Raw genomic sequence first — 25305 nt, 5'->3', positions numbered from 1 at the left:
AAAACTCAAACTTGAGCCAAGCTGTCTGGAAAGAGGAAAGGATTTTTCTACTTTCCTCAAGCCTTGTCGGTGAGGGTGAGGAAGCATCCAGGAATGGGTGACCCCAGTGGGCAAGGCGGGGTCACGGGCAAGGCTGCCCATATGCTGAGCGCATAAATTAGATCAGCGTTGCAGGTTAGACAGGTCCATCTCCCTGGAGGTCAGAAAAAGAAATTTGATTATGATTTCCTTTCTTTTTCTTTTCTTTTCTTTTCTTTCCTTTCTTTTCTTTTCTCTCTCTGTCTCTCTCTGTCTCTCTCTCTCTCTCGTCTTTGTTTTTATTTTTTTGAAGTAGGATCTCACTCCAGCCCAGGCTGACCTGGAATTCACTATGTAGTCTCAGGCTGGCCTTGAACTCACAGTGATCTTCCTACCTTTGTCTCCTGAGTGCTAAGAATAAAGGAGTGTGTGTGCTACCATCCCCCATACTGAGAGGGAGAGAGAATGGACATGTCAGGGCCTCTAGCCGATGTCAAAGGACTCCAGATGCATGTGTTACTTTGTGCATCCGGCTTTATGTGGATACTGGAGAATCAAACCTGGGTCGTTAGGCTTTGCAGGAAACTGACTTAATCACCAAGCCATCTCTCCAGGCCAGAAGTACAAATTTTTGGTAATACATTAATTTTACTATGATTTGGGGAAAATTTATTTATAGTTTGTACTTTAAAAAATAATATCTGGACTTCCAATTAAGAGAGCAGCGTGGGAACCACGTCAAAGCAGCCTAGGGGAGAAAAAGAAAAAAACCAGCACAATACACTCTTCTACTAAAAATTGAGGTGTATAAGAAATCATCAACTGCAGCAGAGAAGGAGGAGAGATCCAGAGGGTCTAGAGCCCACGGAAGCTGGCAGAAGCGGCTCCAGCAGGCAGGGCACCAGGTCTGCACAGCCACAGCCGCCAGGCTCGGCCTGAGGTGCAGAAAAAGCCTGGTGAGGAGACCTTCCACTCCCAAGGGCCTCCTGCCAACTCAAGAAAGATGAAGGAAGGACGGCAGGGGCCAATGGAATGGCTCGTGAGGAAGAGGATTGCGAGGACCAGTGGGAGAACTTCAGCCACCATCCACAGCCTCTCCTCTCCTCACCACCTGCACAAGCGCCAGCAAGCACCAGACACCTGGGGAAGGAGCTCACCTACACAGCGCGCCGCACAGGCGATCGGAGCGGCGACCCACCCACCCGCCCAGCCTACCTGAGCCCACAGCGCACCCAGAGGGGCCCAAGCGGGCGCGCAGCATAGCTGAGACAAAAGCCATCCCCAAAGGTAACTGGGATGACACCAGGTCAGTACCCACCAAAAAAGCCTGGTTAATAGGCTTGCATCGGAAGTGCTAATTGCACCTTCCATGTCAGGGGAAAGTAGGTGTTAAATCTGATGGGTGGTCACATCTGCCATTCTTAAGCTACATTTGGACTTGCACTTGTTGCTTCTTGATTTATAGTGCCTTTGTCTCCTCTTCTGTTGTTCACTGGGCAGAGTCTCACTCAGCCACAAGCTGACCTTGGAATCCTCTACAGACCAAAAATCTCAGCCTCACAGTTGACAGGATTAAGGGTGTGGGGCAACACACATCCTTAGGGACTGTGACTTTGTTAGAGGATCTGGTCATAATACCTACTCTTGCATAAAGACTCTGTGCTGGTTTTCACTGAATGTGTACATTGTTTAGTTAAATTTCAGAATTTGCCTGTATTTTGTTCTACCCAGCCTACTAGAATTCTCGCATAGCAGGCAAACCCAACACCAAGGGTCACTTTTGTAGATACTCTGAGAGTCTTAAGAGCCACACCCAGCACCTTAAGCTCCTGCCCTGAAGATATATAACATAAGATTGATTGATACATCCAATAATATTGCAGCTAATGAGAAAACCCAAGGATTAAATTAATCCAAGATGCAAAAATCTCTACATTATAATACAACAAACAAAAAATCAAGACAATATAAATCCACAAAAGTATAAATCCATCAGAAATGACTTCCAGTGAGACTAATTTAGAGGAAATGCCTGAGAAATATTTTAAAAGAATGATTATAAATATGCCAAAAGAAGTCAAAGAGGAAATCTTAAAGAAATGGATGATTTCCTTTATTTGTATGACCTACCAAAATTAAATCAAGATGAGATTAACCACTTAAATAGACCTATAACAAGTATGGAGATCCAAAAATCTCCCAACTAAAAAAAGTCCAGGTCTAGATGCATTCATTGGTCAATTTTACCAGACCTTCAGGGAAGAATAAACACCACTGCTTCCCAAACTTTTCCATAAAATAGAAAAGGAAGGAATCCTACCAAATGCCTTCTATGAAGCCAGCATCACCCTGATACCAAAACCAGACAAAGACAGAACAAAAAAAGAAAATTACAAACCAATCTCCCTCAAGAACATAGATGCAAAAATTCTCAACAAAATATTGGCAAACAGAATACAAGAATAGATCAAGAAGATCATCTACCCAGACCAAGGAGGCTTTATCCCAGAGATGCAGGGATGGTTCAACATATGCAAATCAATAAATGTAATTCACTATATAAATGGACTGAAGGACAAAAATCACATGAAAATCTGGTTAGATGCAGAAAAAGCAATTGACAAAATCCAACATCCCTTCATGATAAAAGTCCTACAGAGACTGGGAATAGAAGGAACATATCTCAATATAATAAAGGCTATTTATGACAAGCTTACAGCCACCATATTACTAAATGGGGAAAAATTGCAAGCTTTTCCACTAAAATCAGGAACAAGATAAGGGTGTCTACTGTCCCCACTTTTATTTAATATAGTACTGGAAGTCTTAGCCATAACAATAAGGCAAGAGACACACATTAAAGGGATATAAATTGGAAAGGAAGAGATAAAGTAATCATTATTTGCAGATGACATGATTCTATACATAAAGGACCCTAAAGACTCTACCAGCAAACTGTTAGAACTGATAAACACCTATAGCCATGTAGCAGGATACAAAATAAAGACACAGAAATCAGTAGCCTTCCTATATGCTAACAACAAACACACAGAGGATGAAATCAGAGAACCACTCCCATTCACAATTGCCTCAAAAAATAAATAAATAGAGTACCTTGGAATAAACCTAACCAAGGAAGTGAATGATATCTACAATGAAAACTTTAAAACACTCAAGCAAGAAATTACAGAATCAGTAGGAAATGGAAAGATATGCCTTGTTCTTGGATTGGAAGAATGAATATTGTGAAAATGGCAATCTTATCAAAAGCAATCTGCACATTTAATGCAATCCCCATCAAAATTTCAATGGCATTCTTCACAGAAGTAGAAAAAACAAACCAAAAGTTCTTTTGAAAGTACAAAAAAGCTTTGAATATCTAAAATAATTTTGAGCAACAAAAATAAGGCTGGTGATATCACCATACCTGATTTTTTTGTTTTGTTTTGTTTTGCTTTGTTTTGTTTTTGAAGTAGGGTCTCATTCTAGTTCAAGCTGACCTGGAATTCACTATGGTGTCTCAGGGTGCCCTCGAACTCAAGGCAATCCTCTACCTCTGCCTCTTGAATGCTGTGATTAAAGGCATGTGCCACCACGTCTGGCTACCATACCTGATTTTAACCTATATTACAGAGCCATAGTAACAAAAATAGCATGGTACTGGCACAAAAACAGATATGTAGATCAATGGGATAGAATAGAGGACCCAGATGTAAGTCCAGGTAGCTACAGCCACCTGATCTTTGACAGAAATGCCAAAAATACTTATTGGAGGAAAGACAGCCTCTTCAGCAAATGGGGCTGGCAAAACTGGATATGTATCTGTAGAAAGATGAAAATAGATCCTTATCTCTCTCCATGCACAACAATTAGTCCAAATGGATCAAAGACCTTAATATCAGAGCTAAAACTCTTAAAGTGCTAGAGAAAAAAGTATGGAAAATCCTTCAACATACTGGTCTTGGCAAAGATTTTCTAAATATAACCCCAGTTGCTCAGGCAGTAAAACCACAGATTAACTGCTGTGAACTCATGAAATTACAAAACTTTTGTACATTAAAGGACACTTAATACAGCAAAGAGGCAGTCCCCAGAATGGAAGAAAGTCTTTGCCAGCTATACATCTGATAGAGGATTAATATCCAAAATATACAAAGAACTCAAAAAACTAAATTAAAAGAAATCAAACAACCCAAATAAAAAAATGGGCTATGGAACGAAATAGAGTTCTCAAAAGAAGAAGTACAGATGGCATATAAACATCTAAAAAAAAAAAAAAGTTCTACATCCCTAGTCATCAAGGAAATGCAGATTAAAACTATGCTGAGATTCCATCTCACTCCTGTCAGATTGGCTACCATCATGAAAACAAACGACCATCAATGCTGGCGAGGATGTGGATAAAAAAAAAAAAAGGAACACTTCTACACTGTTGGTGGGAATAAAATCTGGTCCAGCCATGTGGAAATCAGTGTGGAGGTTCCTGAGACAGCTGAAAATAGATCTACCATATGACCCAGCTGTAGCACTCCTAGGTGTATAACCTAAGGACTCATTTCACTACTGTAGAGATATTTGCTCAACCATGTTTATTGCCACTCTATTCACAATAGCTGGGAAATGGAACCAGCCTAGACGTCCCTCAACTAATGAGTGGATAATGAAGATGTGGCACATTTACAAAATGGAGTTCTACTCAGAAGTAAAGAAAAATGAAGTTATAAAATTTGTAGGAAAATTGATGGACCTGGAAAGGATTATACTTAGTGAGGTAACTTAGTCCCAGAAAGCCAAACATCACATGGTCTTTCTCATATGTGGATCCTACCTACAAATGATTGGACTTCTATGTGAGTAAGAATTAAACTCAGTAGCAGAGACAGTAAGCTAGAAAGGAGATATAAAGGGAATGGAATGAGAGGGAGTGGACTTAGGTATTGTATATATGTGAGTAGAAGAACAGATTAATGGGGGTGAAAAGGCCTAAGTGAGCTCAGGGAAAGAAATTGAATAAAGGAAATGTGGAGGAAGGACTAATCAAAACTAAGATGGTATAAATAAGTTATATGGAAACCTACTTTTTGTGTACAATGAACACTCAGGAGCCATAGATTGTTACTAGAAAATTTTCAGTGCCAGGGATGGGATACCTTCCAGTGAGTTGTTGGCCAGGGAGTCCCTGGATGACTCCAAACCATTACAGGCCATTACCAAAGCTCTTGGTTTCCCACCAGGAATAGATGGTAAGACTCTATTGCTGAAGCCTCCATGTACTTGGGCTGCAAGGTCACTGAGAAATCCTACTGGAGCTGAGCTGAAAACCTCCTCCATGTAGGCCAGCTCACAGAAAGCTGGAAGAAGCCATTCTGCATGCAGTTCAATGGGAGAAAGAGAAATCACCAGTGAAGATACTCAACAGTGGACACTGCAAGCCTTATATTTGGCCAGCCAGGCCAAATGAGCCAACGGGTGCAATAGTGACACGTCTGTCATGGTGGAAACCAACTGCGCTCTAATTGGACTGGAGGCCCGCTCTATGAGAGGGAATACATCCCTGATACTGAAAGCTTAAAAGAGGAGTAGTCATGAGCCCTAGGGGTGTAACATTTGCTGGTGTCTGGCTAAATGTGTATACTATGCCCACCAAACTACCTGGTGAGCACTTCTGTTAATGTTCATACCTATATATTAATGCTACTCTCACTTTTGGTTAGAAAAGCTTCTCTTTTCAGATGGTAATGACCTTAGGATGACTCACAAGGCACCATGGTGCTGAGAAGAAGTGACAGAGGAGTGTTCAGCACTGAAATATCTCTATCACACCTTCCAAGGCTCAGGATCCATTGTGGAAGAAATGGTGGAAAGAATGTAAGAGCCAAAGGAAGGGTAAGACTCCTTACAACATGCTCCTCCAGACACAAAATAGCCTGGAAATCCATGACCTCACAGTCCCTGACATTACCTACACAAGACCTTCATAATAAGGGGAAAAGATCATGACATAAAAATGAAAGAGACATTGATTAAGAGGGGGAGGGGGTATGATGGAGAATGGAGTTTCAAAAGGGAAAGTGGAGGGAGGGAGGGGATTACCATGGGTCATTTGTCTACAATCATGGAACTTGTCAATAAAAAATAAATTAAAAAGTAAACAAAACAAAACAAAAATATCTGCTTATTTTTTTGTAGAAGTAGGAGAAAAGCCAATCTTCAAACTCAGAAATGACTGTAACAACATTTTGGTTGGATTTCTTCAGGTTTTTTTCTATTCATAATGTTTTACTTTTTTCTTATTTTTGTAATCATAAATTATTCACATATTTGTATCTTTGTTCTTTTCAAATAACCACCTCAGAAGCTTTTTTGTTGTTGCTGGTTATTTTGCACGTGCTAGTGATGGGCCCCAGTCTAAGCCAGTGCTTTACCACTGAGCTACACAGCCAACGCCCAGGCTGACCTGGAATTCACTCTGCCATCCATTCTGCATGCAGTTAAAGAATATTCTTTTGAGATATGGTGAATAGGGTGCTTGCAGGGGACAGAATTGGTTCTATTTTATAGATGGTGAAGAATACTAGGAAGAACCAGGATACATGAGCACATCAAGAAGAGAGAACCAGGGCTGGAGAGATGGCTTGGTGCTTAAGCCCTTGCCTGTGAAGCCTAAGGACCCTGGTTCGAGGCTCAATTCCCCAAGACCCATGTTAGCCAGATGCACAAGGGGGCGCACACATCTGGAGATCATTTGCAGTGGCTGGAGGCCCTGGCGTGCCCATTCTCTCTCTCTATCTGCCTCTTTCTCTCTATGTCTATCGCTCTCAAATAAATAAATAAAAATAAACAAAAAAATTAAAAAAAAAAAAAGAAGAAGAGAGAACCACCTAGCGTGGTGGCACATGCCTTTAATCCCAGCACTCGGGAGGCAGAAGAAGGAGGATTGTTGTGAGTTCAAGGCCACCCTGAGATTCCATAGTGTATTCCAGGTCAGCCTGGGCTGGAGCAAGACACTATCTTGAAAAACAAAAACAAAACAAAACAAACAAACCCAACAACAACAACAAAAGCCAAACCAAGAACAGAGAGCCAACTGTCTGCCATGAGGTGGTCACCTCCACCTCATCTGCCAGGGACCAGAAGTCACTACAGAGGAGGCAGTGCCATAACTCTGCCCTCACAGGTGGCCTGAAAACCAGCTCCAGGGAGAGAGCGACAGTGTGGTCCCTGGAACCTCATCAAAACAGAGATCCAAAAGTCTACAAAGAAAGCCACTCTAAATCAGATCCCTCGTGCGCCCACCAAGGCTCAGGGAACACTGTGGGAGAGGGGCCGAAAGACTGTAAGAGCCTCACAGCGGGGGGAACAGCCGGAGGCCCTGGGTCTCCCCCCTCCTTCCCCCTCGGTAGAGACTGACTGAGACCTCACAAGAATACCAATAACTCCACTGAAGAAGACACTTAGCAGAATTGGGGAGGGACTTAAGAGTGCAACCTTCTTATCAATAAAACAATAGAAAGATATGGTGATATTGGGATAATATGTAAGAAATTATGACTGGGCATGGCGGCACATGCCTTTAATCCCAGGACTTGAAAGGCAGAAACAGGATCACCATGAGTTCAAGGCCACCCTGAGACTACACAGTACTTACAGTGCAACCTTGGCTAGTGAGACACTACCTCAAAATAAAAAATTATGCTTTGGACAGATTACCTAAGGTTTAAAGTCACTTGCTTGCCAAGTCAGCCAGCCCAGGTTCAATTCCCCAGTACCTTCATAAAGCTAAATGCACAAAGAGGCACACGCATCTAGAATTTGTAGAGGTAAGAGGCCCTGTCACACCTTTCTTTCTCTCTCTCTCTCCTCACAAATAAATAATTTTTTTCAAAGAAATTTTTTTATACAGTGTGGGGGCTGGAGGAAATTAGTTAGCTAGAAGACAAGGAAGGGCTGTCTTTACATATTTTGTGCATGTGTATATACACACAGATGGAGTTGCATACATATAACGCTTATTCAAAATGGAAATAAAATGATTGTTTTGTTTGTTTGTTTGTTTTTTTGAGGTAGGGTCTCATTCTAGCCCATGCTGACCTGGAATTCACTGTGCAGTCTCAGGGTGGCCTCGAACTCACAGTAATCCTCCTACCTCTGCCTCCCGAGTGCTGGGACTAAAGGAGTGCACCACTATGTCCAGCTTAAAATGATTACTTTTTATTCATACATCTGATTACACTGTATAGTCAGTGTGTGCATATGTATCTAATTGTTTGGTTTTGATTGGTTATTAGGTATAATAGCCAGATGTCTTGCTATTACATGTTTGTTTTTATTTTTTATATTTTGCTAATATTTTATGCTGGTAGAGACTAAATTTTGAGTGATTTTATTTTTTCTCTTCTTATATAAGATTTCTCTTTTCTGTGTCAGAAATTGTATCAAAGTAGAGGTTTATTCTGTTCACTGGAAGTAGTGAGAACATTCTATTCCAGATGATTTATCTAATAATAATAATAATAATAATAATAATAATAATAATAATGTAGTTAGTAATGTGCTCCTATGGTAAATTTTCTTTTACTTTTTCTTTTCTGAGGCAAGTCCAACAGACTGCCTTTTTTTTTTTTTTTTAAGAGAAAGGACAGAATTGGCATGCCAGGACCTCCAGCCACTGCAATTGAACTCCAGATGCCTTGTGTGCATGTGCGATCTTGTGAAATTGTGTCACTGTGTGTCTGGTTTATGTGGGACCTGGAGAGTCGAACATGAGTCCATAGGCTTCGCAGGCAAGCGCCTTAACCACTAAGACATTTCTCCAGCCCCCATTATAAGTTTTCATAGGTAGATAAGTAGAGTCCCTTTCTCCAAGACGATGGCCAGCTGGATGCGAGGTCGGTGAGTGTGGTCAGCCCCAGCCTGGGCATGTTACATGTGTAATAATGTTTCTGTGAGCTGGTGGATGGAGTGCCAGGACCCCCGGTGGCCCAGCTTCTCTGCAGGAGCCAGCCTCCCCTTGCCTCATCCCACTGGCGCTGGTGGCCTGAGCTGGCCACCTTCGTTCTGAGAAGAAACAACAGAGGTGCCACTCACCCCACAGCAGCCACAGCACTGGCAGTCTCCACACAGGGTCCCCAGGAGACCGTTGATCACCTGGATGGCGCAGAGAACCATCTGTATCCCTCCAACCACCAGCAGGATCGAGAAGAGGGTCAGGTTCCAGGGAACCACGTCAGCGGGCTCTTGACACTTGTTCCACAAGGCTTGGTCACTGAGGTAGTCCCTGCGCATGGGCCGGGTGGGCAGGAAGAAGACATCTGAAACAGCTCCCTAGACCCAAAGGTCACCATAACAAGCTGTCACTGTAACAAGTTTTTGTTTGTTTGTTTGTTTTCAAGGTAGGGTTTCACTCTGGCCCAGGCGGACCTGGAATTCACTATGTAGTCTCAGGGTGGCCTCAAACTCACGGCAATCCTGCCTCCCGAGTGCTGGGATTAAAGGTGCGTGCCACCACTTCTACTTGTGACAAGCTATCTGTCAAGTTCAGTAGCCATAGGAAGCCATGTAAAATGAGGTCATGTCATAGGACAGGTCGTAGGAGGAGCCTAAAGCACTTGGGAGGCTGCGGCAGGTCAGGTGCTTCCAGCCCATCAAAACCAAAAATAAATAAGACTTACTTGAATCCAGTTGTGGTTTTCAGGTCCTGGGGATACAGTTCAGTAGTACTATACTCAGTGTCTAGCAGTGTAAGGCCCTGGGTTTGATTCCCAGGATTACAAAAGTATCTTAAAATTATGTTCTTCCTGGACATGGTGGCACACACCTTTAATCCCAGCATTTGTGAGGCCTCTGTATGGCTGTGAATTTGAGGCCAGCCTGGGACTACAGAATGAGTTCCAGGTCCGCCTGTGCTAGAGTGAGACCCTATCTTGGAAAAACTAAAAAAAAATTTTAAATACTAATAAAATATGTTCTCTCTTGCTATCCTTGCAAATAAACAAATTTAAAATGTTTAGGGCTGGAGAGATGGCTTAGCAGTTAAGGTGCTTGCCTGAGAAGTCTAAGGACACAGGTTCAACTCTCCAGGTCCCACATAAGCCAGATGCACAAGGTGGTGCATGCATCTGGAGTTCGTTTGCAGTGGCTAGAGGCCCTGGCATGCCCATTCGCTCTATCTCTTTCTCACTCCCTTTCTCTGTATCTAATAAATAAAATTTAAAAAACTTAAATCTTGAAATTATGAATTTGACTCAAATATATTTTTATTAAAATACAGGAATTCCACATAAGGAAAGACTTAGTTAATATTCTTTTACATATATATATATATATATATATATATCCATATCCATATACACACACACATACATATATATATATATATATATATATATATATATATGTATGTATGTATGAATCAATGAAAGAAATAGCAGGGCATGATGGAACACACCTTTAATCCTAGCACTTGGGAGGCAAAGGTAGGAGGATCACCGTGAGTTCGAGGCCACCCTGACACTACAGAGTGAATTCCAGGTCAGCCTGGGCTACAATGAGACCCTACCTGGAAAAAAAAAAAAGCGAGACAAATATTTGGTTGTCTTTCATTGTATATTTTATATGAACTAAACCAAGAGAGACTGTAGCATTTAGACTTCATCTTATCTGTGCAGAGAGAGTTCATTGCAGCGGAAAGGCACTGCTCCTTGAAGGAGAAAATGCTGTGTTAGGAGGAGAGTGCAGTGAGACAGCGGTGGGCGGGGCTTGCGGGCTGCCCCCTTTCCTTCTCAGGCTCTCAGAGCCGAAGTGTGGGCTCGCCCTCTTCCTATACGTACCTTCCACTCTTAGCACCTCAGCTTCATGTTCTTAGACCTTTCGGACGACCTCTGCTTCCTAGCAGTTCTTGGGCCCACCAGTAGACTATACTTTCATTTAAATACCTTCCAAATTAAGATTTTGGAAATTCTTCAAGATGGTAGAAGATGCTCTGAGGTTGTGTAGAGCAAGAGGAATAAGGGAAGGGACCATCGGCTTGCAGAGAGAGAGGGGGGGGAGGGAGGGAGGGAGAGAGGAGAGAGAGAGAGAGAGAGAGAGAGAGAGAGAGAGAGAGAGAGAGAGAGAGAGAGAGAGAGAGAGAGAGAGAGAGAGAGAGAATACCGGGGGTGAAACCCAGGACTTAAAGAAAAGATGCTAAGGCGCTGTGATGAAATTTGGCGGTCCCTTTTCCGGAGGGTTTGTGTGTAGCGGTGGGTGCAGCGCCACCTGGTGGTTGGACGGGGAAGCGCTCGGGGTGGCAACTGGGTGCCTGCCGAACAGTCCTTCCTGCTCAGGCTGCTGTCCCACCCCTCACAAACCGTCTCCCCAGGCCCCCTCCCCTCGGAGCTCTCAGGTTCCCAGAGCCTCGGAGGGCCCGTGTGCATGTGCAGGTTGATTGCTGAGCCCCACTGCCCAATCGCAGGCTGAGGGGGCGCAAGGCCCTGGTAACTGACCAGTAACTGACCACGTCCCGCCTGCGGCGTGGCAGAGAGCGCCGGGCCCCTGGGAACCGCTCCACCGGCGTGCAGAAGCGCCCACAAGGACGAAGCTGGAGGCGCCTCGTTAACTCGGGAGCAGGGAGAAGTGCTCCCCAGAAAGCGTGAGCAAAGGAGCAGAGGTCCGCGGGCTGCGCGGGGCTGGTGCGGTGGCCCGTCCTCAGGACAGGCTACTGCTGCTCCTAGACAGGGCCTGCGCTCTCCCGAGCTCCGCCGCCTGCTGGCTTTCCCTCCCTGCAGCCTGGGCTCTCACTGCCCACCCGCGGGCCTCCTGTCCCAACCATACACCCACGAGTTCCCAGCCCTGCTCCGTCAGATCCAGCGCAGGAATCGTTTGCTAAGTGCAGCCGCTGCTTGTTACTCCGCAGGCCCTCGCCCTGTGCAGCCCTTGCGCCTGGCATGAGGCTACCTTCAGGTCTACGTAGAAGGAGTAAATACCCAATTTGCAGATTAAGAAGTTGACGTTTGGACTGGGGAGATGGCTCAGCCCTCAGAGTCCTAGTTGGGTTCTTCAGGGGCCATGGAAAGCCAGATGCACAAAGTGGCACATGTGTCTGGAGTTTGCAGAGGCAGGAAGCCGCCTGGTTCTCCAATTCTTTTTCTCCCTCTCTTTCTCTCTCATGAGAGTGGGAAAGAGAATGAGAATGGGCATGCCAGGGTTCCCTGCCTCTGTAAATGAGCTGTAGATGCATGCGCCACCTTGCGCATCTGGCTTTAGGCGGGTATTGGGGAACGGAACCCAGACCATCAGGCTTTATAGCGAGTGACGTTAACTGCTGAGCCATCTGTCCGGTCGCCAAGAAGAATATGTTTAAAAAGAAGTTGAGGGCTGGACAGATGCTAGCAGTTAAGGTGCTTGCCTGCGAAGCCTAAGGACCCCGATTTGATTCCCCAGTACCCACATAAGCCAGATGTATACGGCAGTACATGCATCTGGAGTTCATTTGCAGTGGCTGGATGCCCTGGTGCACCCATTTTCTCTCTTTCTAATAAATAAATAAATAATTTTTTTTTTTTTTTTTTTTTGGTTTTTCGAGGTAGGGTCTCACTCTGGTCCAGGCTGACCTGGAATTAACTCTGTAGTCTCAGGGTGGCCTTGAACTCATGGCGATCCTCCTACCTCTGCCCCCCGAGTGCTGGGATTAAAGGCGTGCGCCACCACGCCCGGCTTAAATAATTTTTTAAAAGAGAAGTTGAAGGCCAGACATTGTAGTCCACACATTTAACCTTGTGCTTGGAGGATTGCCATGAGTTTGAGGCCAGCCTGGACCACAGAACGAGTGCCAGGCTAGGCTTGACTAGAGTGTGATCCTGCCTTGAGACAAACAAATGAATAAACAAGGAAATTGGAGCTAATAAACAGAAGTGCATGGATTTCACTTATGTCAGCCGCACTCCAAAGCTAGCATTTTAACCAATTACACAAAATCTGAGTAGTTATGTACCTTTAGTATATTTCAAGTATGATTATTTATGAAATTTACACAATTTATCTATAATGGTCCATCAAAGTTTATCTGTAGGATGCAAGATTTATCTCAACAAAACTTCACTGGAAGGATTGACATTATCAAAAAAAAAAAACAAAAAACATTTTTGGGATGGAGAGATGGTTTAGCGGTTAAAGTGTTTTCCTGGAAAGCCTAAGGACTCATGTTTGACTCTCCAGATCCCACATTAGCCAGGTGCACAAAAATGAGGCAAGCGCAAGGTCGCAGTCTCCACGAGGTGGTACAACTGCCTGGAGTTTGACTGCGGTGGCTGAGGCCCTGGCAATTCTCTTTCTCTCTTTAAAAATTAAAAAAAAAATTAAAATTTTTAAAAAAGCAATATTTTTTCTAGGCATGGTGGTGCACGCCTTTAATCCCAGCACTTGGGAGGCTGAGGTGGGAGGATCGCTGCAAGTTTGTGGCCAGCCTGAGACTAATTCCAGGTCAGCCTGAGCTAGAGCAAGACCTTACCTTGAAAACACACACAAAAAAAAAGCAAAGAAAAAAAAGAAAATTATAACATTTTTGATAGTCCTAATGTATAATAATGCATCCCCTTCCAAGCACTCATAAAATAAAGAAGGCCAAATATTTATCAAGTATGTGGCCAGAATGTGCAAAGTGCTTTGTGTATATCACATTACTTTCATCTCCCAGAAGCCTGAGTAGATCGCACCATCATGCCTGCCACAGAGGAGGGCCTGAGGGATGAGGGGATGGCCCAAGGTCACACTGCTGGCATGTGGCAGCATTGTGACTGGATCATAAGTTGGCCTGTCTATGAGTTCTCACTCCTTGGGAACATGCACTTTGTGGCATTCCTTGACAATAACTTGTCTAGGTCTTACAAATGAATATGTATGTATGTATGTGTGTGTGTGTGTGTATATATATATATATATATATATATATATATATATATATATATATATATGAGAGTGTGTGTGTGTGTGTGTATATATATATATATATATATATATATATATATATATGTGGTTTTATTTTGTTTTTGTTTTTCAAGGTACAGTCTGTCTCTAGTACAGGCTGACCTGGAATTTACTCTATAGTCTCAGGCTGGCCTTGAACTCACAGCGTTCCTCCTACGAATGAAAATATGTACTTTTATTTTTATTTATTTATCTGATGGAGAAAAAGAGAGAGAGAGAATGGGCACACCAGGGCCTCCAGCCACTGCAAACGAACTCTAGATGTATGTGCCCCCTTGTGTATCTGGCTAACGTGGGTCCTGGGGAATCGAACTTAGGTCCTTTGGCTTTGCAGGCAAACGCCGTAACCGCTAAGCCATCCCTCCAGCCCTACGAATGAAAATATCTTTAACTGAGACTCTAGGCAGATTATTTAATCGTATTTCGTTGTGGGTCTTGGGGGTCCCAGCCACCCATACAGAAGTGCCCTCCCCATGCTGAACTTTGTCCGGGGAGCGGGAGGGTGACAGCCTGACCCCGGGGCGTGGCTCCTTCCCTCCTGCGCTGGCAAGGGCTCGCGCTTCCTCTGCGATGCACACAGCCCCAGCCTGCATCCTGCGCCCTGCGCCCTGCGCCCTGCGCCCTGAACCCTGCGCCCTGTGTCCTGCGCCCTGTGTCCTGCGCCCTGCCCTGCACCCTGCCCAAGCTGCTTCCTGTTCAGCAGCTCAGGGTCACAGCTGGGGGCTCCATCTAGAAGGTTCTACTTCAAAGCAAGTGAGCAGGGAGTGTCTCAAGTGCCAGGTTTCGTTTGCTCTTCTAAGACGCTTCTCTAACACTGTTCTCACGACACATACAGGCCTCATGCGCCCTCAGCGCTCGCACCAACAAATACTTCTGAGGAAAACAGCGCTCAAGTCTATCGCAGGGAAGAGGCGTACATTTTGCATGGCAACTTGGGAAATCTCAGAGGGCACCTTGAAGACCTACCCATGCCCAGGGTGGTGGTCCAGGGGCGATTGCGGGCGGAGCCTTACCCGTTGTGGAAGGGGTAATCCCATGTGTTATTGCCCGTGAGACACTTCGGACCCTTGTTGATGGAGACGGCTGAGATGACGAAGGAATACGCAGCGCCCAGGAATCCGATCACAGCGAATATCGTAGAGGTGAACATCTGAAAGAGACCACGCAGCAGGGCTCCTGGGTGATCTGAGCAGCTCGGAGATGAGCTTGGCGACCCCAGGAGGCGATGGGGACCAGCTATGGTGGGTGGAGCCTTCCAGAATGAAGTATTATGGAGCGTGTTCTTTTTCACTCCTTTCCAATATATATTTTAAATGTTTTATTTATATTTATTTATTTGAGAGAGAGGCGGGGGGGGGGAGTTAGAGAGAAAGTGACAGATATAGAGAGAATGGGACTGTCAGGGCTCCAGCCACTGCAAACAAACTCTTTTTAATTTTTTTTTTTTTATTATTTATTAGAGAGAGAGAGAATGAATGGGCACCAAGGACCTCTAGCGGCTGTAAACAGAACTCCATATGTGTGTACCTGCCACCTTGTGCATTTGGCTTACACGGGTTCTGGGGAGTTGAACCTGGGTCCTTAGGTTTTACAGGCAAGCACCTTAACCACTAAGCCATCTCTCCAGCCCCCATTCCAATATCTGACACTCATTCATAGATGCGCAAGCATCTGGAGTTCCTTTGCAGTGGCTGGAGGCCCTGGTGTGCAGATTCTCTCTTTCTCTCTCTCCCTCCCTCTCTCTCTGTCAAATAAATAAATAAAAATAAAACATTTTTAAAAGATTTAAAATAAATAATTAAATAAAAATTTAAAAAGAATTAGCAAATTTAAAAAGTAGATGAAACAAATACCCTCAACTGATTCACATAAATAAAGTTATATTTTATATCATGTTGCTTTAAGTAACTTCACATAGAGAAGTATCGGACAAAATTCATTAGTGTGGGATATCATCAGTGTTTCAACCAGCATGAATTATGATTATTTTATTTATTTATTTGAGATAGAAATAGAAAGAGAGAGAATAGGCGCACCAGGACCTCCAGCCACTAGAAACAAACTCCAGATGCATGTGCCACCTTGTGCATCTGGCTTATGTGGGTCCTGGGTAATTGTACCTGGATCCTTAGGCTTCACAGGCAAGCGCCCTAACTGCTAAGCCATCTCTCCAGCCCTGAATCATGATGGATGTATTATAGAATTGTTGATGCAAAACTTCTTATGTTAAGAGGAAGATGACTGAGGTCACTTGAGTATGTTAGGGCAGGGTGGGTATTACTTAAAGGGAGTGGGCAGAGGACCTGGGACAGTTCTGGGAGGAGACCACTGTGGGGACAGAGCTGCCTGCCAGATCTTAGAGTCCAGAATGGGAACTTCTTTCTATTTTAAAAAATATTTTATTTATTTATTTGAGAGAGAGAGAGAAAGAAAGAGGCAGAGATAGAGAGAGAATGGGCGCATCAGGGCTTCCAGCCATTGCAAACGAATTCCAGATACATGCGCCACCTTGTGCATCTGGCTAACATGGGTCCTGGGGAATCGAGCCTCGAAATGGGGCTTCACAGGCAAACGCTTAACGGCTAAGCCATCTCTCCAGCTCTTTCTTTCCATTTGTGTCTCCACCCTGTGCTTTACCTTGTGAAGTGAAGAAACAGTCAATAACAATGACAATAGTGTGTCACAATCAAGGGCACGAGTTTGTAAGTAGACAGATCTGGATCTAAGTACTTACTGGATCTTCCTCCATGACCTTGAGAAATTAATGACAACATCTCACTTGTCTCATTCTTTCTCCTGCATATAAGGTCCAGGGATAATTACCAGTGTCACAGAGTTGACAATGCATGCAAAACTGCTGGGTAGTGACAAGTAACACCTTTAAAACATCAGATACTGGCTGGGTGTGGTGGCCCAGCACACCTTTAATCCCAGTACTTGGGAGGCCAAGTTAGGGGGACCACTGTAAGTCTGAGGCCAGCCTGTGACTACATAGTGAATTCCAGACCAGCCTGGGCTAGAGCAAGACCCTACCTTGGAAAACCATACAAAGAACAACAACAAATAAACAAAAACCCCAGACAGTCCCCTGAGTTAGAGTGGGAGTGGGCTTCTAAATCATGTCTAGTACTTATCTGCTAAGACACCAGAAGTCTCTTTTATCCTTGGGAAGTTTTCATGGTATTAAGCTACAGTTAGTAAATTAGTATGCTATATATTGTCCTGCTATGTTGTTATCTCTCTTTTTTGTAGCCTTACACATTCTTTCTTTCTTTTCATCCATACAAAAATGCAAAACTCTGGGGAGAAGAAAAATAAAGGCAAGTAGGCTAATTCTCTCATGGTGGCTCAGCAAACACCTTCTTTCATTCACACTGCTAAAGAAATGCATTTGCGCCGGGCATGGTGGCGCACGCCTTTAATCCCAGCACTTGGGAGGCAGAGGTAGGAGAATCACTGTGAGTTCGAGGCCACCCTGAGACTCCATAGTGAACTCCAGGTCAGCCTGGGCTAGAGTGAGATCCTACCTCAAAAAAACCAAAAAAAAAAAAAAAAAGAAAAAAGAAAAAAAAAGAAATGCATTTGCAGTCTATGATAAACGCTTCCCTTGAAACAGAGGACACGAAAGCCCTGAGGTCACATGCCATTGAAGTCACCTTCTCCCACCTTTGAGACCTTTCTGTGAGGGTCTGGTGGCACCAGGACCCAGCTTGGTAATTGCTCGCAGTGTGTCTCTGGCCGCCTACCTGTTACTATTTGCCAGAGTAAATGGAGAGTTGGGAAGGGAAGGAAAAGTGAGTGGCCTGGGGACCAGGTCGTTTCCGAGTTGGGCCGTGACAAAGAGCACATGAGGACACCTCCCCGGAGCCGCACCGAGGTCAAGCATCCTTTAAGGCTGACTGACTCGAAGTTCCAAGATTGTGCAGCGTTTGGAATGTTTCAGGTCCACGGGCAAATGATCCTGGGCTCTCAGCCCATAAGGGCCATTATCACGTGCCTCTGTGTGACCCAACCTCCTGTGACTATTAAGCAAATGCTTTCGGAACGTAGGAGCCGAGTAACAACTTCTACAAACCCCAGCGCTAACACTGCCAGCAGGGAGCAGGTGAGACCCGAGTCGAGATTTCCACCAATGGATCTGAACAGTGCCCAGGCTATGACTTTATTTCGTTCTGTTTCATGCAACCTTTACCAGGTTGGAACATGGTATTTGGGGAAAACATGAATTTGTGTTTTCTGGGCCACGGCCACCCACGTTTGGCACCAGAGTAAACCATCTCTTATGCCCTTTGAGGTGGAAACTGTTGGTGGTTTCCCCCCCCCCCTTCTCATGGATAGTCTTATTTGGCAAATATTCTAAGAGGCCTATGGAGGCTACTTGAATTCAGTTTTGTTTCTCCCTCTAAGGTCTCCCTGTGTAGCCTAGGCTGGACCAGAACTCATGATCCTCCTGCCTCAGCCTCCTGAGTGCTGAGCTTATAGTGCGCCAACAAGTCCCGATCTTTTTCTCTTAAAAACAATATTATTGCGCATTTCCTGCCTTGGCAAGGCTTGAGAAAGGCACGTGTGTTGGGGGTTACAATCAGGAACTTAACTTGTGGATGCCTCAGTTTCCTCATTTATAAAATGAGAAGCTTATTACTTAATCCAAAGATTATTGTGAGGTTTAAGAGTGGAAATCCCCCCAAATCCTTCCTGAGATTCATCACTTCATTTCTTTTGAAAAAAAAATTATTTATTTGAGAGAGAGAGAGAGAGAAAGAGGCAGAGAGAGTGGGAGAGAGAATGGGCACTCCAGGGCATACAGCCACTGCAAACGAACTCCAGATGCATTACCACTTTGTACATCTGGCTTATGTGGGTCCTGGAGAATCGAACCTGGGGTCCTTTGGTTTTGCAGGAAAGTGCCTTAACCGCTAAGCCATCCCTCCAGCCCAAGCTTGCTTCATTCTTTGAAGAGGTATTTATCCAGGACCTATGTGACCTTCTGATCCCAGGCACTTAGGTGACACACTATGCTTGCCACGCCCTCCCCCAACTTTCGTAACACCCTCCTGGAAATACCATAGCCTATTTATTTATTTATTTATTTATATTTGCACACACACACACACACACACAGACAGAGAGACAGAGAGACAGAGACAGAGACAGAGTGAGAAGAGAGACAGAGAGAATGGGCATGCCAGGGCCTCTAGCCACTTCAAACAAACTCCAGACTCAAGTGCCGGGCATCTGGCTTACATGGGTACTGGGGAATCAAACCTGGGTCTTTAGGCTTCACAGGCAAGTGCCTTAGCCATCTCTCCAGGCCCTACAACCCGTTTTACAGCAGGGGGTTTTACTGTTTGTCTTCATTTTCGGTGGTGCTGGGTATTGAACCCAGGGCTCATGCTAGCTGAGCATTCTCCCAGGGAGTCTCCTCCCGAGCCGGCGGCACAGGGGAGTTCTATGGAGGAGAAGTACAGCTCTGCACTCTGATTTCTTACTCCGAGGGAGTTCTATGGAGGAGAAGTACAGCTCTGCACTCTGATTTCTTACTCCGAGGGAGTTCTATGGAGGAGAAGTACAGCTCTGCACTCTGATTTCTTACTCCGAGGCAGTGTGTCCTGCAGAAGGGTTGCCTTCTCAAATTTCCTTCAAACTGGCTGCCAGGGAAGGAGCCCAGCTAGACAGAGTTTGACCTTGGGCCTCTGCAAGAGGGCGCCCCATGCTGCTCACCCCGGAGCTGTCTCTAGGGGGCACCGGTGAGCTGGGCACGGGAAGAAGTGCTGAGTCACCAGCACCCAGACTGCTTTATGACCACGATGCCAGCCTGCCAAGGGTGAGGGTGTAGGGATTTGTTTACCTGTTGTGGCTTAAGGATGCTGAAATGCCTCCAAATACCTCCTTTATCAATCTTTCCGTCCCATTATTAGAGACACACAACTCTGAGTCAAGTCCAAGGTCTGGAAAAGGCCCTCGTTAAAGCACATGCTTTAATATGAATGAGTTGATAAAATTAATTGGCCCTCTGAACGCTGAGAGATAACTTTTTTGTTTGTTTCAAGGCAGGGTCTCAGTCTAGCCCAGGATGACTTGGAATTCACTCTGTAGTCTCAGGGTGGCCTCAAACTCATGGTGATCCTCCTACCTCTGCCTCCCGAGTGCTGGGATTAAAGGCGTGGGCTGCCACATCCAGCTGAGATGAACTTTTTGAAAGAATTGGAGAGAAGGCAGGAGGCACTGAGCAGACAAGCAGCTAGGAGGGAATCCGTGAGTCTCAGGCATGGGAGGAAGAGGTTGTGACCTGAGCCAGGGTTTTCAAAGATCACCCTGAAAGCCACCTCACTTTTACGCTTCCTGGCTGGCTTCAGTTGGATGCAGGATGCAGTTCAATTGGCAGAAGACTTGCCTAGGATGCAGGAGGTCTGAGTTTGATTCTTAGTGAGAGAAGAGAGAGAGGTCTGAGGGGAGAGAGAGAGGCCTGAGGGGAGAGAGAGAGAGAGAGAGGGAGGGAGGTCTGAGGGGGAGAGAGGAGAGAGGGGAGAGAAGGGAGAGGGAAGCCCGAGGGAAAAGAGGAGAAAGAGGCCTGAGGGAAGTGAGGGAGGCCTGAGAGGAGACAGAACCCAGCAAGTTCCATCTCCATTTTCTCAGGTTCACTATGAAACTAAGAATTAGATGATCTTGAAGTTGTTTCCCACTTCCTGTTTTACTTTATCTCCACAGCCACCACATCCTGCTTCTCTTATCTTCTAACTCCTGGTTTTATTACAGCAGGAAGAGAATGGTACATTTGACATCTGGGGAATGTTCTAGAAAAACAACAAAGGGGGGGGGTGTATACGGAGGAGGGGCTTGAGATAACAGAATTAAGCGGAAGGCTACTCCCGCTGCCCCGGCCTCCTCTGTGCTGGCCGCATGGGTCTCTCAACTGGCGGGGCTCTCAGAACCCCAGAGATACCTTTGGGTAGGATTCCCCTAAAGCATCAGTGGGCAAGTGCCCTGAGCCTTAACAGACAGATCTTCGACATTATAGGGTTTAAATCACTACATAGCTCTTTCCTTTGAGTCTGAAAAAATTGTTTATCAATACCTTCACTTGGTATTCCTGACCTCTGAGCAGAAGGAAGCACAGTATATAAAGCAGGGGTCTTGAACTAGCAACTGTGCCTTGGAGGAGGCCCAGTGACCTTAACAGAGTGGAACGGCCAGTTCTACTCAACGTCAGTGATGAGGATAGATTTCCTTTGTTTAGCTGTGTGCGCGGCGTGTGTACTGACCTCAGTGAGGACCGTAATGGGGTCGTGTGCATGGGCGTTGGTCCTCTCTTTCCATCTTGTTTGAGACAGGCTCCCTCTTGTTGTTTTGCCAAGGGAAGGCCAGGCTAGTGGGATTCTCCTGACCCCTCCCCTTTTCATAGGTGCTTTGGGATTACAGATGCACAAGCCACTTCTGCGACTGTCTTTACATGGGTGCTGGGTGCTGGGACTCTGCACAGAGAACTCACTCCAGTCAGCAAACTTGCAAAGCAAGTGCCTTTAACTGAGCCACCTAGATTTCTAAGATATGGGGTTTTTTTTTTCCATCTAAATTCCTCAATTGTTAATTTTTTTCAACCTGTCACCTCTAACTTATCCTCCCCAAATTCACAAGTTATAATGGGATTATATTCCAACAGGAAATGAGTTACATATTTTTCTTTTATAATTAATCATATGAAAATATTTAGTAATATATAAAACATATATGGTTATATCAGATAAATTATGACTATTTCTTATACCCATTGTAAATGTCAAAATTTTAAATGTCAAAATAACAACTGTCAGGCTGGAGAGATGGCTTATTGGTTAAGGTGCTTGCCTGCAAAGCCAAAGGACCCATGTTCAATTTCCCAGTACCCACATTAAGCCAGATGCAGAAGGTGGCACATGTGTCTGGAGTTCATTTGTAGTGGCTAGAGGCTCTGGCATGCCCATTTTCTCTCTCTCACTCTCTCTCTCTCTCTCTCTTTTTTTTTTTTTTTTTTTTGGTTTTTCGAGGTAGGGTCTCACTCTAGACCAGGCTGACCTGGAATTCACTATGGAGTCTCAGGGTGGCCTTGAACTCACAGCAATCCTCCTACCTCTGCCTCCCAAGTGCTGGGATTAAAGGTGTGTGCCACCACGCCCGGCTCCCCATTTTCTCTCTTTATCTGCCTCTCTCTCCCTCTCAAATAAATAAATAAAATGTTTTAAGAAAATAACAACTGCCAATGCTATTTGGTACTCATAATGATGTTTTGAAGGTGAAAATTCTTTGGAAGATGTGATCTCATATTGAAAACTGTAATATAGACACAGTATACCAACCTCAGCCCTTCATATGTGCCTAATAAATAATTGTTGTTTAAATAGCTTGGGAAATAATGTTGAGAAAAAAAATTAGTATGGCTCCGTTTCAGAACAGGTAGCTAGGGCTTTAGGAAGTGAAAGTGAGGGCATAGAGTTCCCTGTGAGGATTCAGGAGTCTTCTTGATGGGAAACTGAGCCCTGGGTGGATAAAGCAGGGGTACTTCTACTCATTTTATAGCTTAGGGGTGCCAGTTCCACCTCCCTCTTTTTTATATTTTATTTATTTATTTACCTGCAAGGGGAGGGGGGGGAGGGAGAGGAAGGGTGCCCCAGAGCCTCTAGCCACTGCAGACAAACACCAGATACATGTGCCATTATGTGCATCTGGCTTTATGAGTGTTCCGAGGAGTCAAACCCTGTCATTGGGCTTTGTAGGCAAACGCCTTAACCACTGAGCAATCTCTTCAGCCCCTTCCTCATTTTTTTTTTTTTTTTGCTGCACCAATATACCAAGTGCTTAGTATTTTCTAAGCAAACTGTTATTCTTTTACCTAATCATCTTGAAGGAAAAAATAGAATCATTAGCAAGTGCACCAAGTTTTTAAAAATGTAATACTGCTTGTTCTCCTGGAGCCTCGGACTTGTTCTTTCTTGGGAGATATTGAAGGGTTAGCAATAACAGTCTTGGGCTGGAGAGATGGCTTAGCGGTTAAGGCGTTTGCCTGCAAAGCCAAAGGACCTCGGTTCGATTCCCCAGGACCCACATAAGCCAGATGCACAAGGTGGCACATGTGTCTGGAGATTGTTTGCAGTGGCTGAAGGCCCTGGCATGCCCATTCTCTCTCTCCCCCTGTCCCCCTGTCTCTTTCTCTCTCTCAAATAAATAAATAATAAAATATGTTTTTAAAAGGAATAACAGTCTTATTCCCATGAAAAGACTTTTTTCCCTTTGACAGAATCTAAAGACGTGAAAAAGAACAACATTCCCGGCTGCCTGCGCGCGCGCACCACCAGGTCTCGGGGGTCCCAGAGCAGTCCCCGCCCGCCCAACTTCCTCAGCTCGCGCATCAGTGAAGGCGGCAGGGCAGAGGCCCGCCTGCAGGACTGGAACCTGACCCTGCCTGCCAGCTTGTCCCCCTGGAATCCTGATGACCGAAGATGACCGAGGGCCACACAAAACCAGAGAAAGACAAAGTCCTGGGGCAGAAGCTGGGTGACAGTGGGAGGTGACAGGCCTCCCAGGGAGGGGAGCCCCGCTTGGGTAAAGATGCAGTGACCCAGTGGGAGGGGAAGTGACCGTCTTTTATGCTATCCCAAGGTCGCGCGGCTTCTCAGTGGCAAAGGGGAGGCCACCGCCCCACCTTTGCCTTCCAAGAGTGCATTCTTTGCGTGGCACTCCTCCAGTTCTCCAGCTCAGCCATCCCTCTCCTCCCTCTTAGAAAGCCTAAAATGGTATTTGTGGCTTTAAATACGAGGACTCCGGGATTTGATACATCTATTCTTGTACTAGCAGGAAGAACTTAATCAGAGCCTGGCCGGTCACTCCTGGCCCCCACCCCCAGGGTCCAGCGCCAGCGGACGGTGCACCGTGACGCGATCCCGGCCCCTGGGTGACTCACCGCGAACCGCTTCCCGCAGCCCTCGTTCCCGCAGCAGCCGCAGCAGTCGTTGTTCTTCAGGCCCAAGAACACGAGCGCAGGGAAGATCATCTGCCGGGGGACAGGCGCTCAGGGGCTCTGGCCGGCGCAGCCCTCGGCTCGGGGCCGGGGGCCGGGGGCCGGGGGGGTGCCTAGAACTATTAATCCAAGAACTAGGAGGATCGCTGTGCGCTCCAGGTCAGCCTGGGCTGCACTGAGACCCTACCTCAAAGAAACCCAAAAAAACCAAAACCACCGGAACGTCATATGGCCCACGGGGTAGACTCAAGCTATGGACCATCAAGGTTCCATTCGGCCTGGCAGGTCAACCACAGCAAAGAGGATTTCAAGGTGTGGCACCCCTCACTTTCCATGTGGATGGTGGAGTAGGCCGTTGCCATGCATAGTGAGCCCCCTCCCCGACTGCAGACCCAGAGGATCCCAACTCGCTTAGGAACAAGAGGAAGACGTCCTGGGCACCTGTGGGGCAGGGCGCCATTGGCAGCTGCATCTCTTGGATTCAATTCAATCCACTTGTCATAAAACATTGTTTTTCTAAAAAAAAAAAATTCTTATAGGCAGTGTTTTGTTGGAATAAAGTATTCACATGACCTTCAGTTTGGTTCATGGGAGATAAGTGTCCCATGGAAATTGCTAGCCCAAACTTGGGGATAAATTAGTAAACTGTGTCCTTGTCAAGGAGCAGAAAGAGGAGTTACATGGAGGCTCTAATCGCCATCAAGCAAAGCTCGGGCTGTGTGAGCTTGTAAACAGCCCCTGTTCACTGGGTACCGGTTTGAAAAGGAGAGGCCCAGGAGAGTGTCCTTTAGGGGGATTTTCAGGTTTCCTTACTCACCAAGACCCCGCTTCCTATAATTCCTCCGAAATACCAGACCTCTGCCGAAAGGTTGTCGTTGTTACTGATCACCTTTCCTCCGGGGAAGAAGAGCAGGACGTTGGCCAGGAAGCCAAACACAGCCAGGGGAATGAGGGTGCCCCCCAGGCACTTGGCACAGCTCCCGGTGCACATGCTGGGGTGACACGGGGAAGCCCAGAGATCAAATGCGCCTCACCACCCCTTTCACAGGTCTCTTCAGGGCTTTTTGGCAGAGCGACCCAGTGGCCTTCCCCAGTTCAGTAAGAATTTTGTGACCAGGAAGCAGATCTCTTCGAATTGTATCCTTGCAGCTGGTTTGGCTCCCAATGATAGCAACCCCTTGATGGTGATGAGCACTTATATATCCTCCTTGACCTGAAGTCTTTTTTTTTTTTTTTTTGCATCCCATAAATGAGATTACATTCAGTGCACTCGTTCAATTGTTTTGCCATGGAGACCAATAACCTCTGTTAATAATCCACCAGCAGGCAGATAC

At 45.5% G+C, this 25305-nt stretch overlaps 1 protein-coding gene across 1 annotated transcript; it reads right to left on the bottom strand.

The window, feature by feature from the left end:
* Tm4sf4 (transmembrane 4 L six family member 4) lies at positions 1–25059 on the bottom strand. Its single transcript, XM_004655902.2, has 5 exons — positions 24789–25059; positions 23915–24004; positions 14994–15130; positions 9106–9295; positions 1–193 (listed from the first exon to the last, which is right to left on the bottom strand). Exons 1-5 carry the CDS (start codon positions 24960–24962, stop codon positions 176–178), a joined length of 609 nt encoding a protein of 202 aa, XP_004655959.1. The 5' UTR covers positions 24963–25059; the 3' UTR covers positions 1–175.
* Between the last annotated feature and the right edge of the window lie 246 nt (positions 25060–25305).

This window comes from Jaculus jaculus, chromosome 12 (genome assembly GCF_020740685.1).
Source record: "Jaculus jaculus isolate mJacJac1 chromosome 12, mJacJac1.mat.Y.cur, whole genome shotgun sequence".
NCBI classification, from domain to species: Eukaryota; Metazoa; Chordata; class Mammalia; order Rodentia; family Dipodidae; genus Jaculus; species Jaculus jaculus.
The sequence above is the reverse complement of the archived record's forward strand: the minus strand, read 5'-3'. Positions and strand labels throughout refer to the sequence as shown.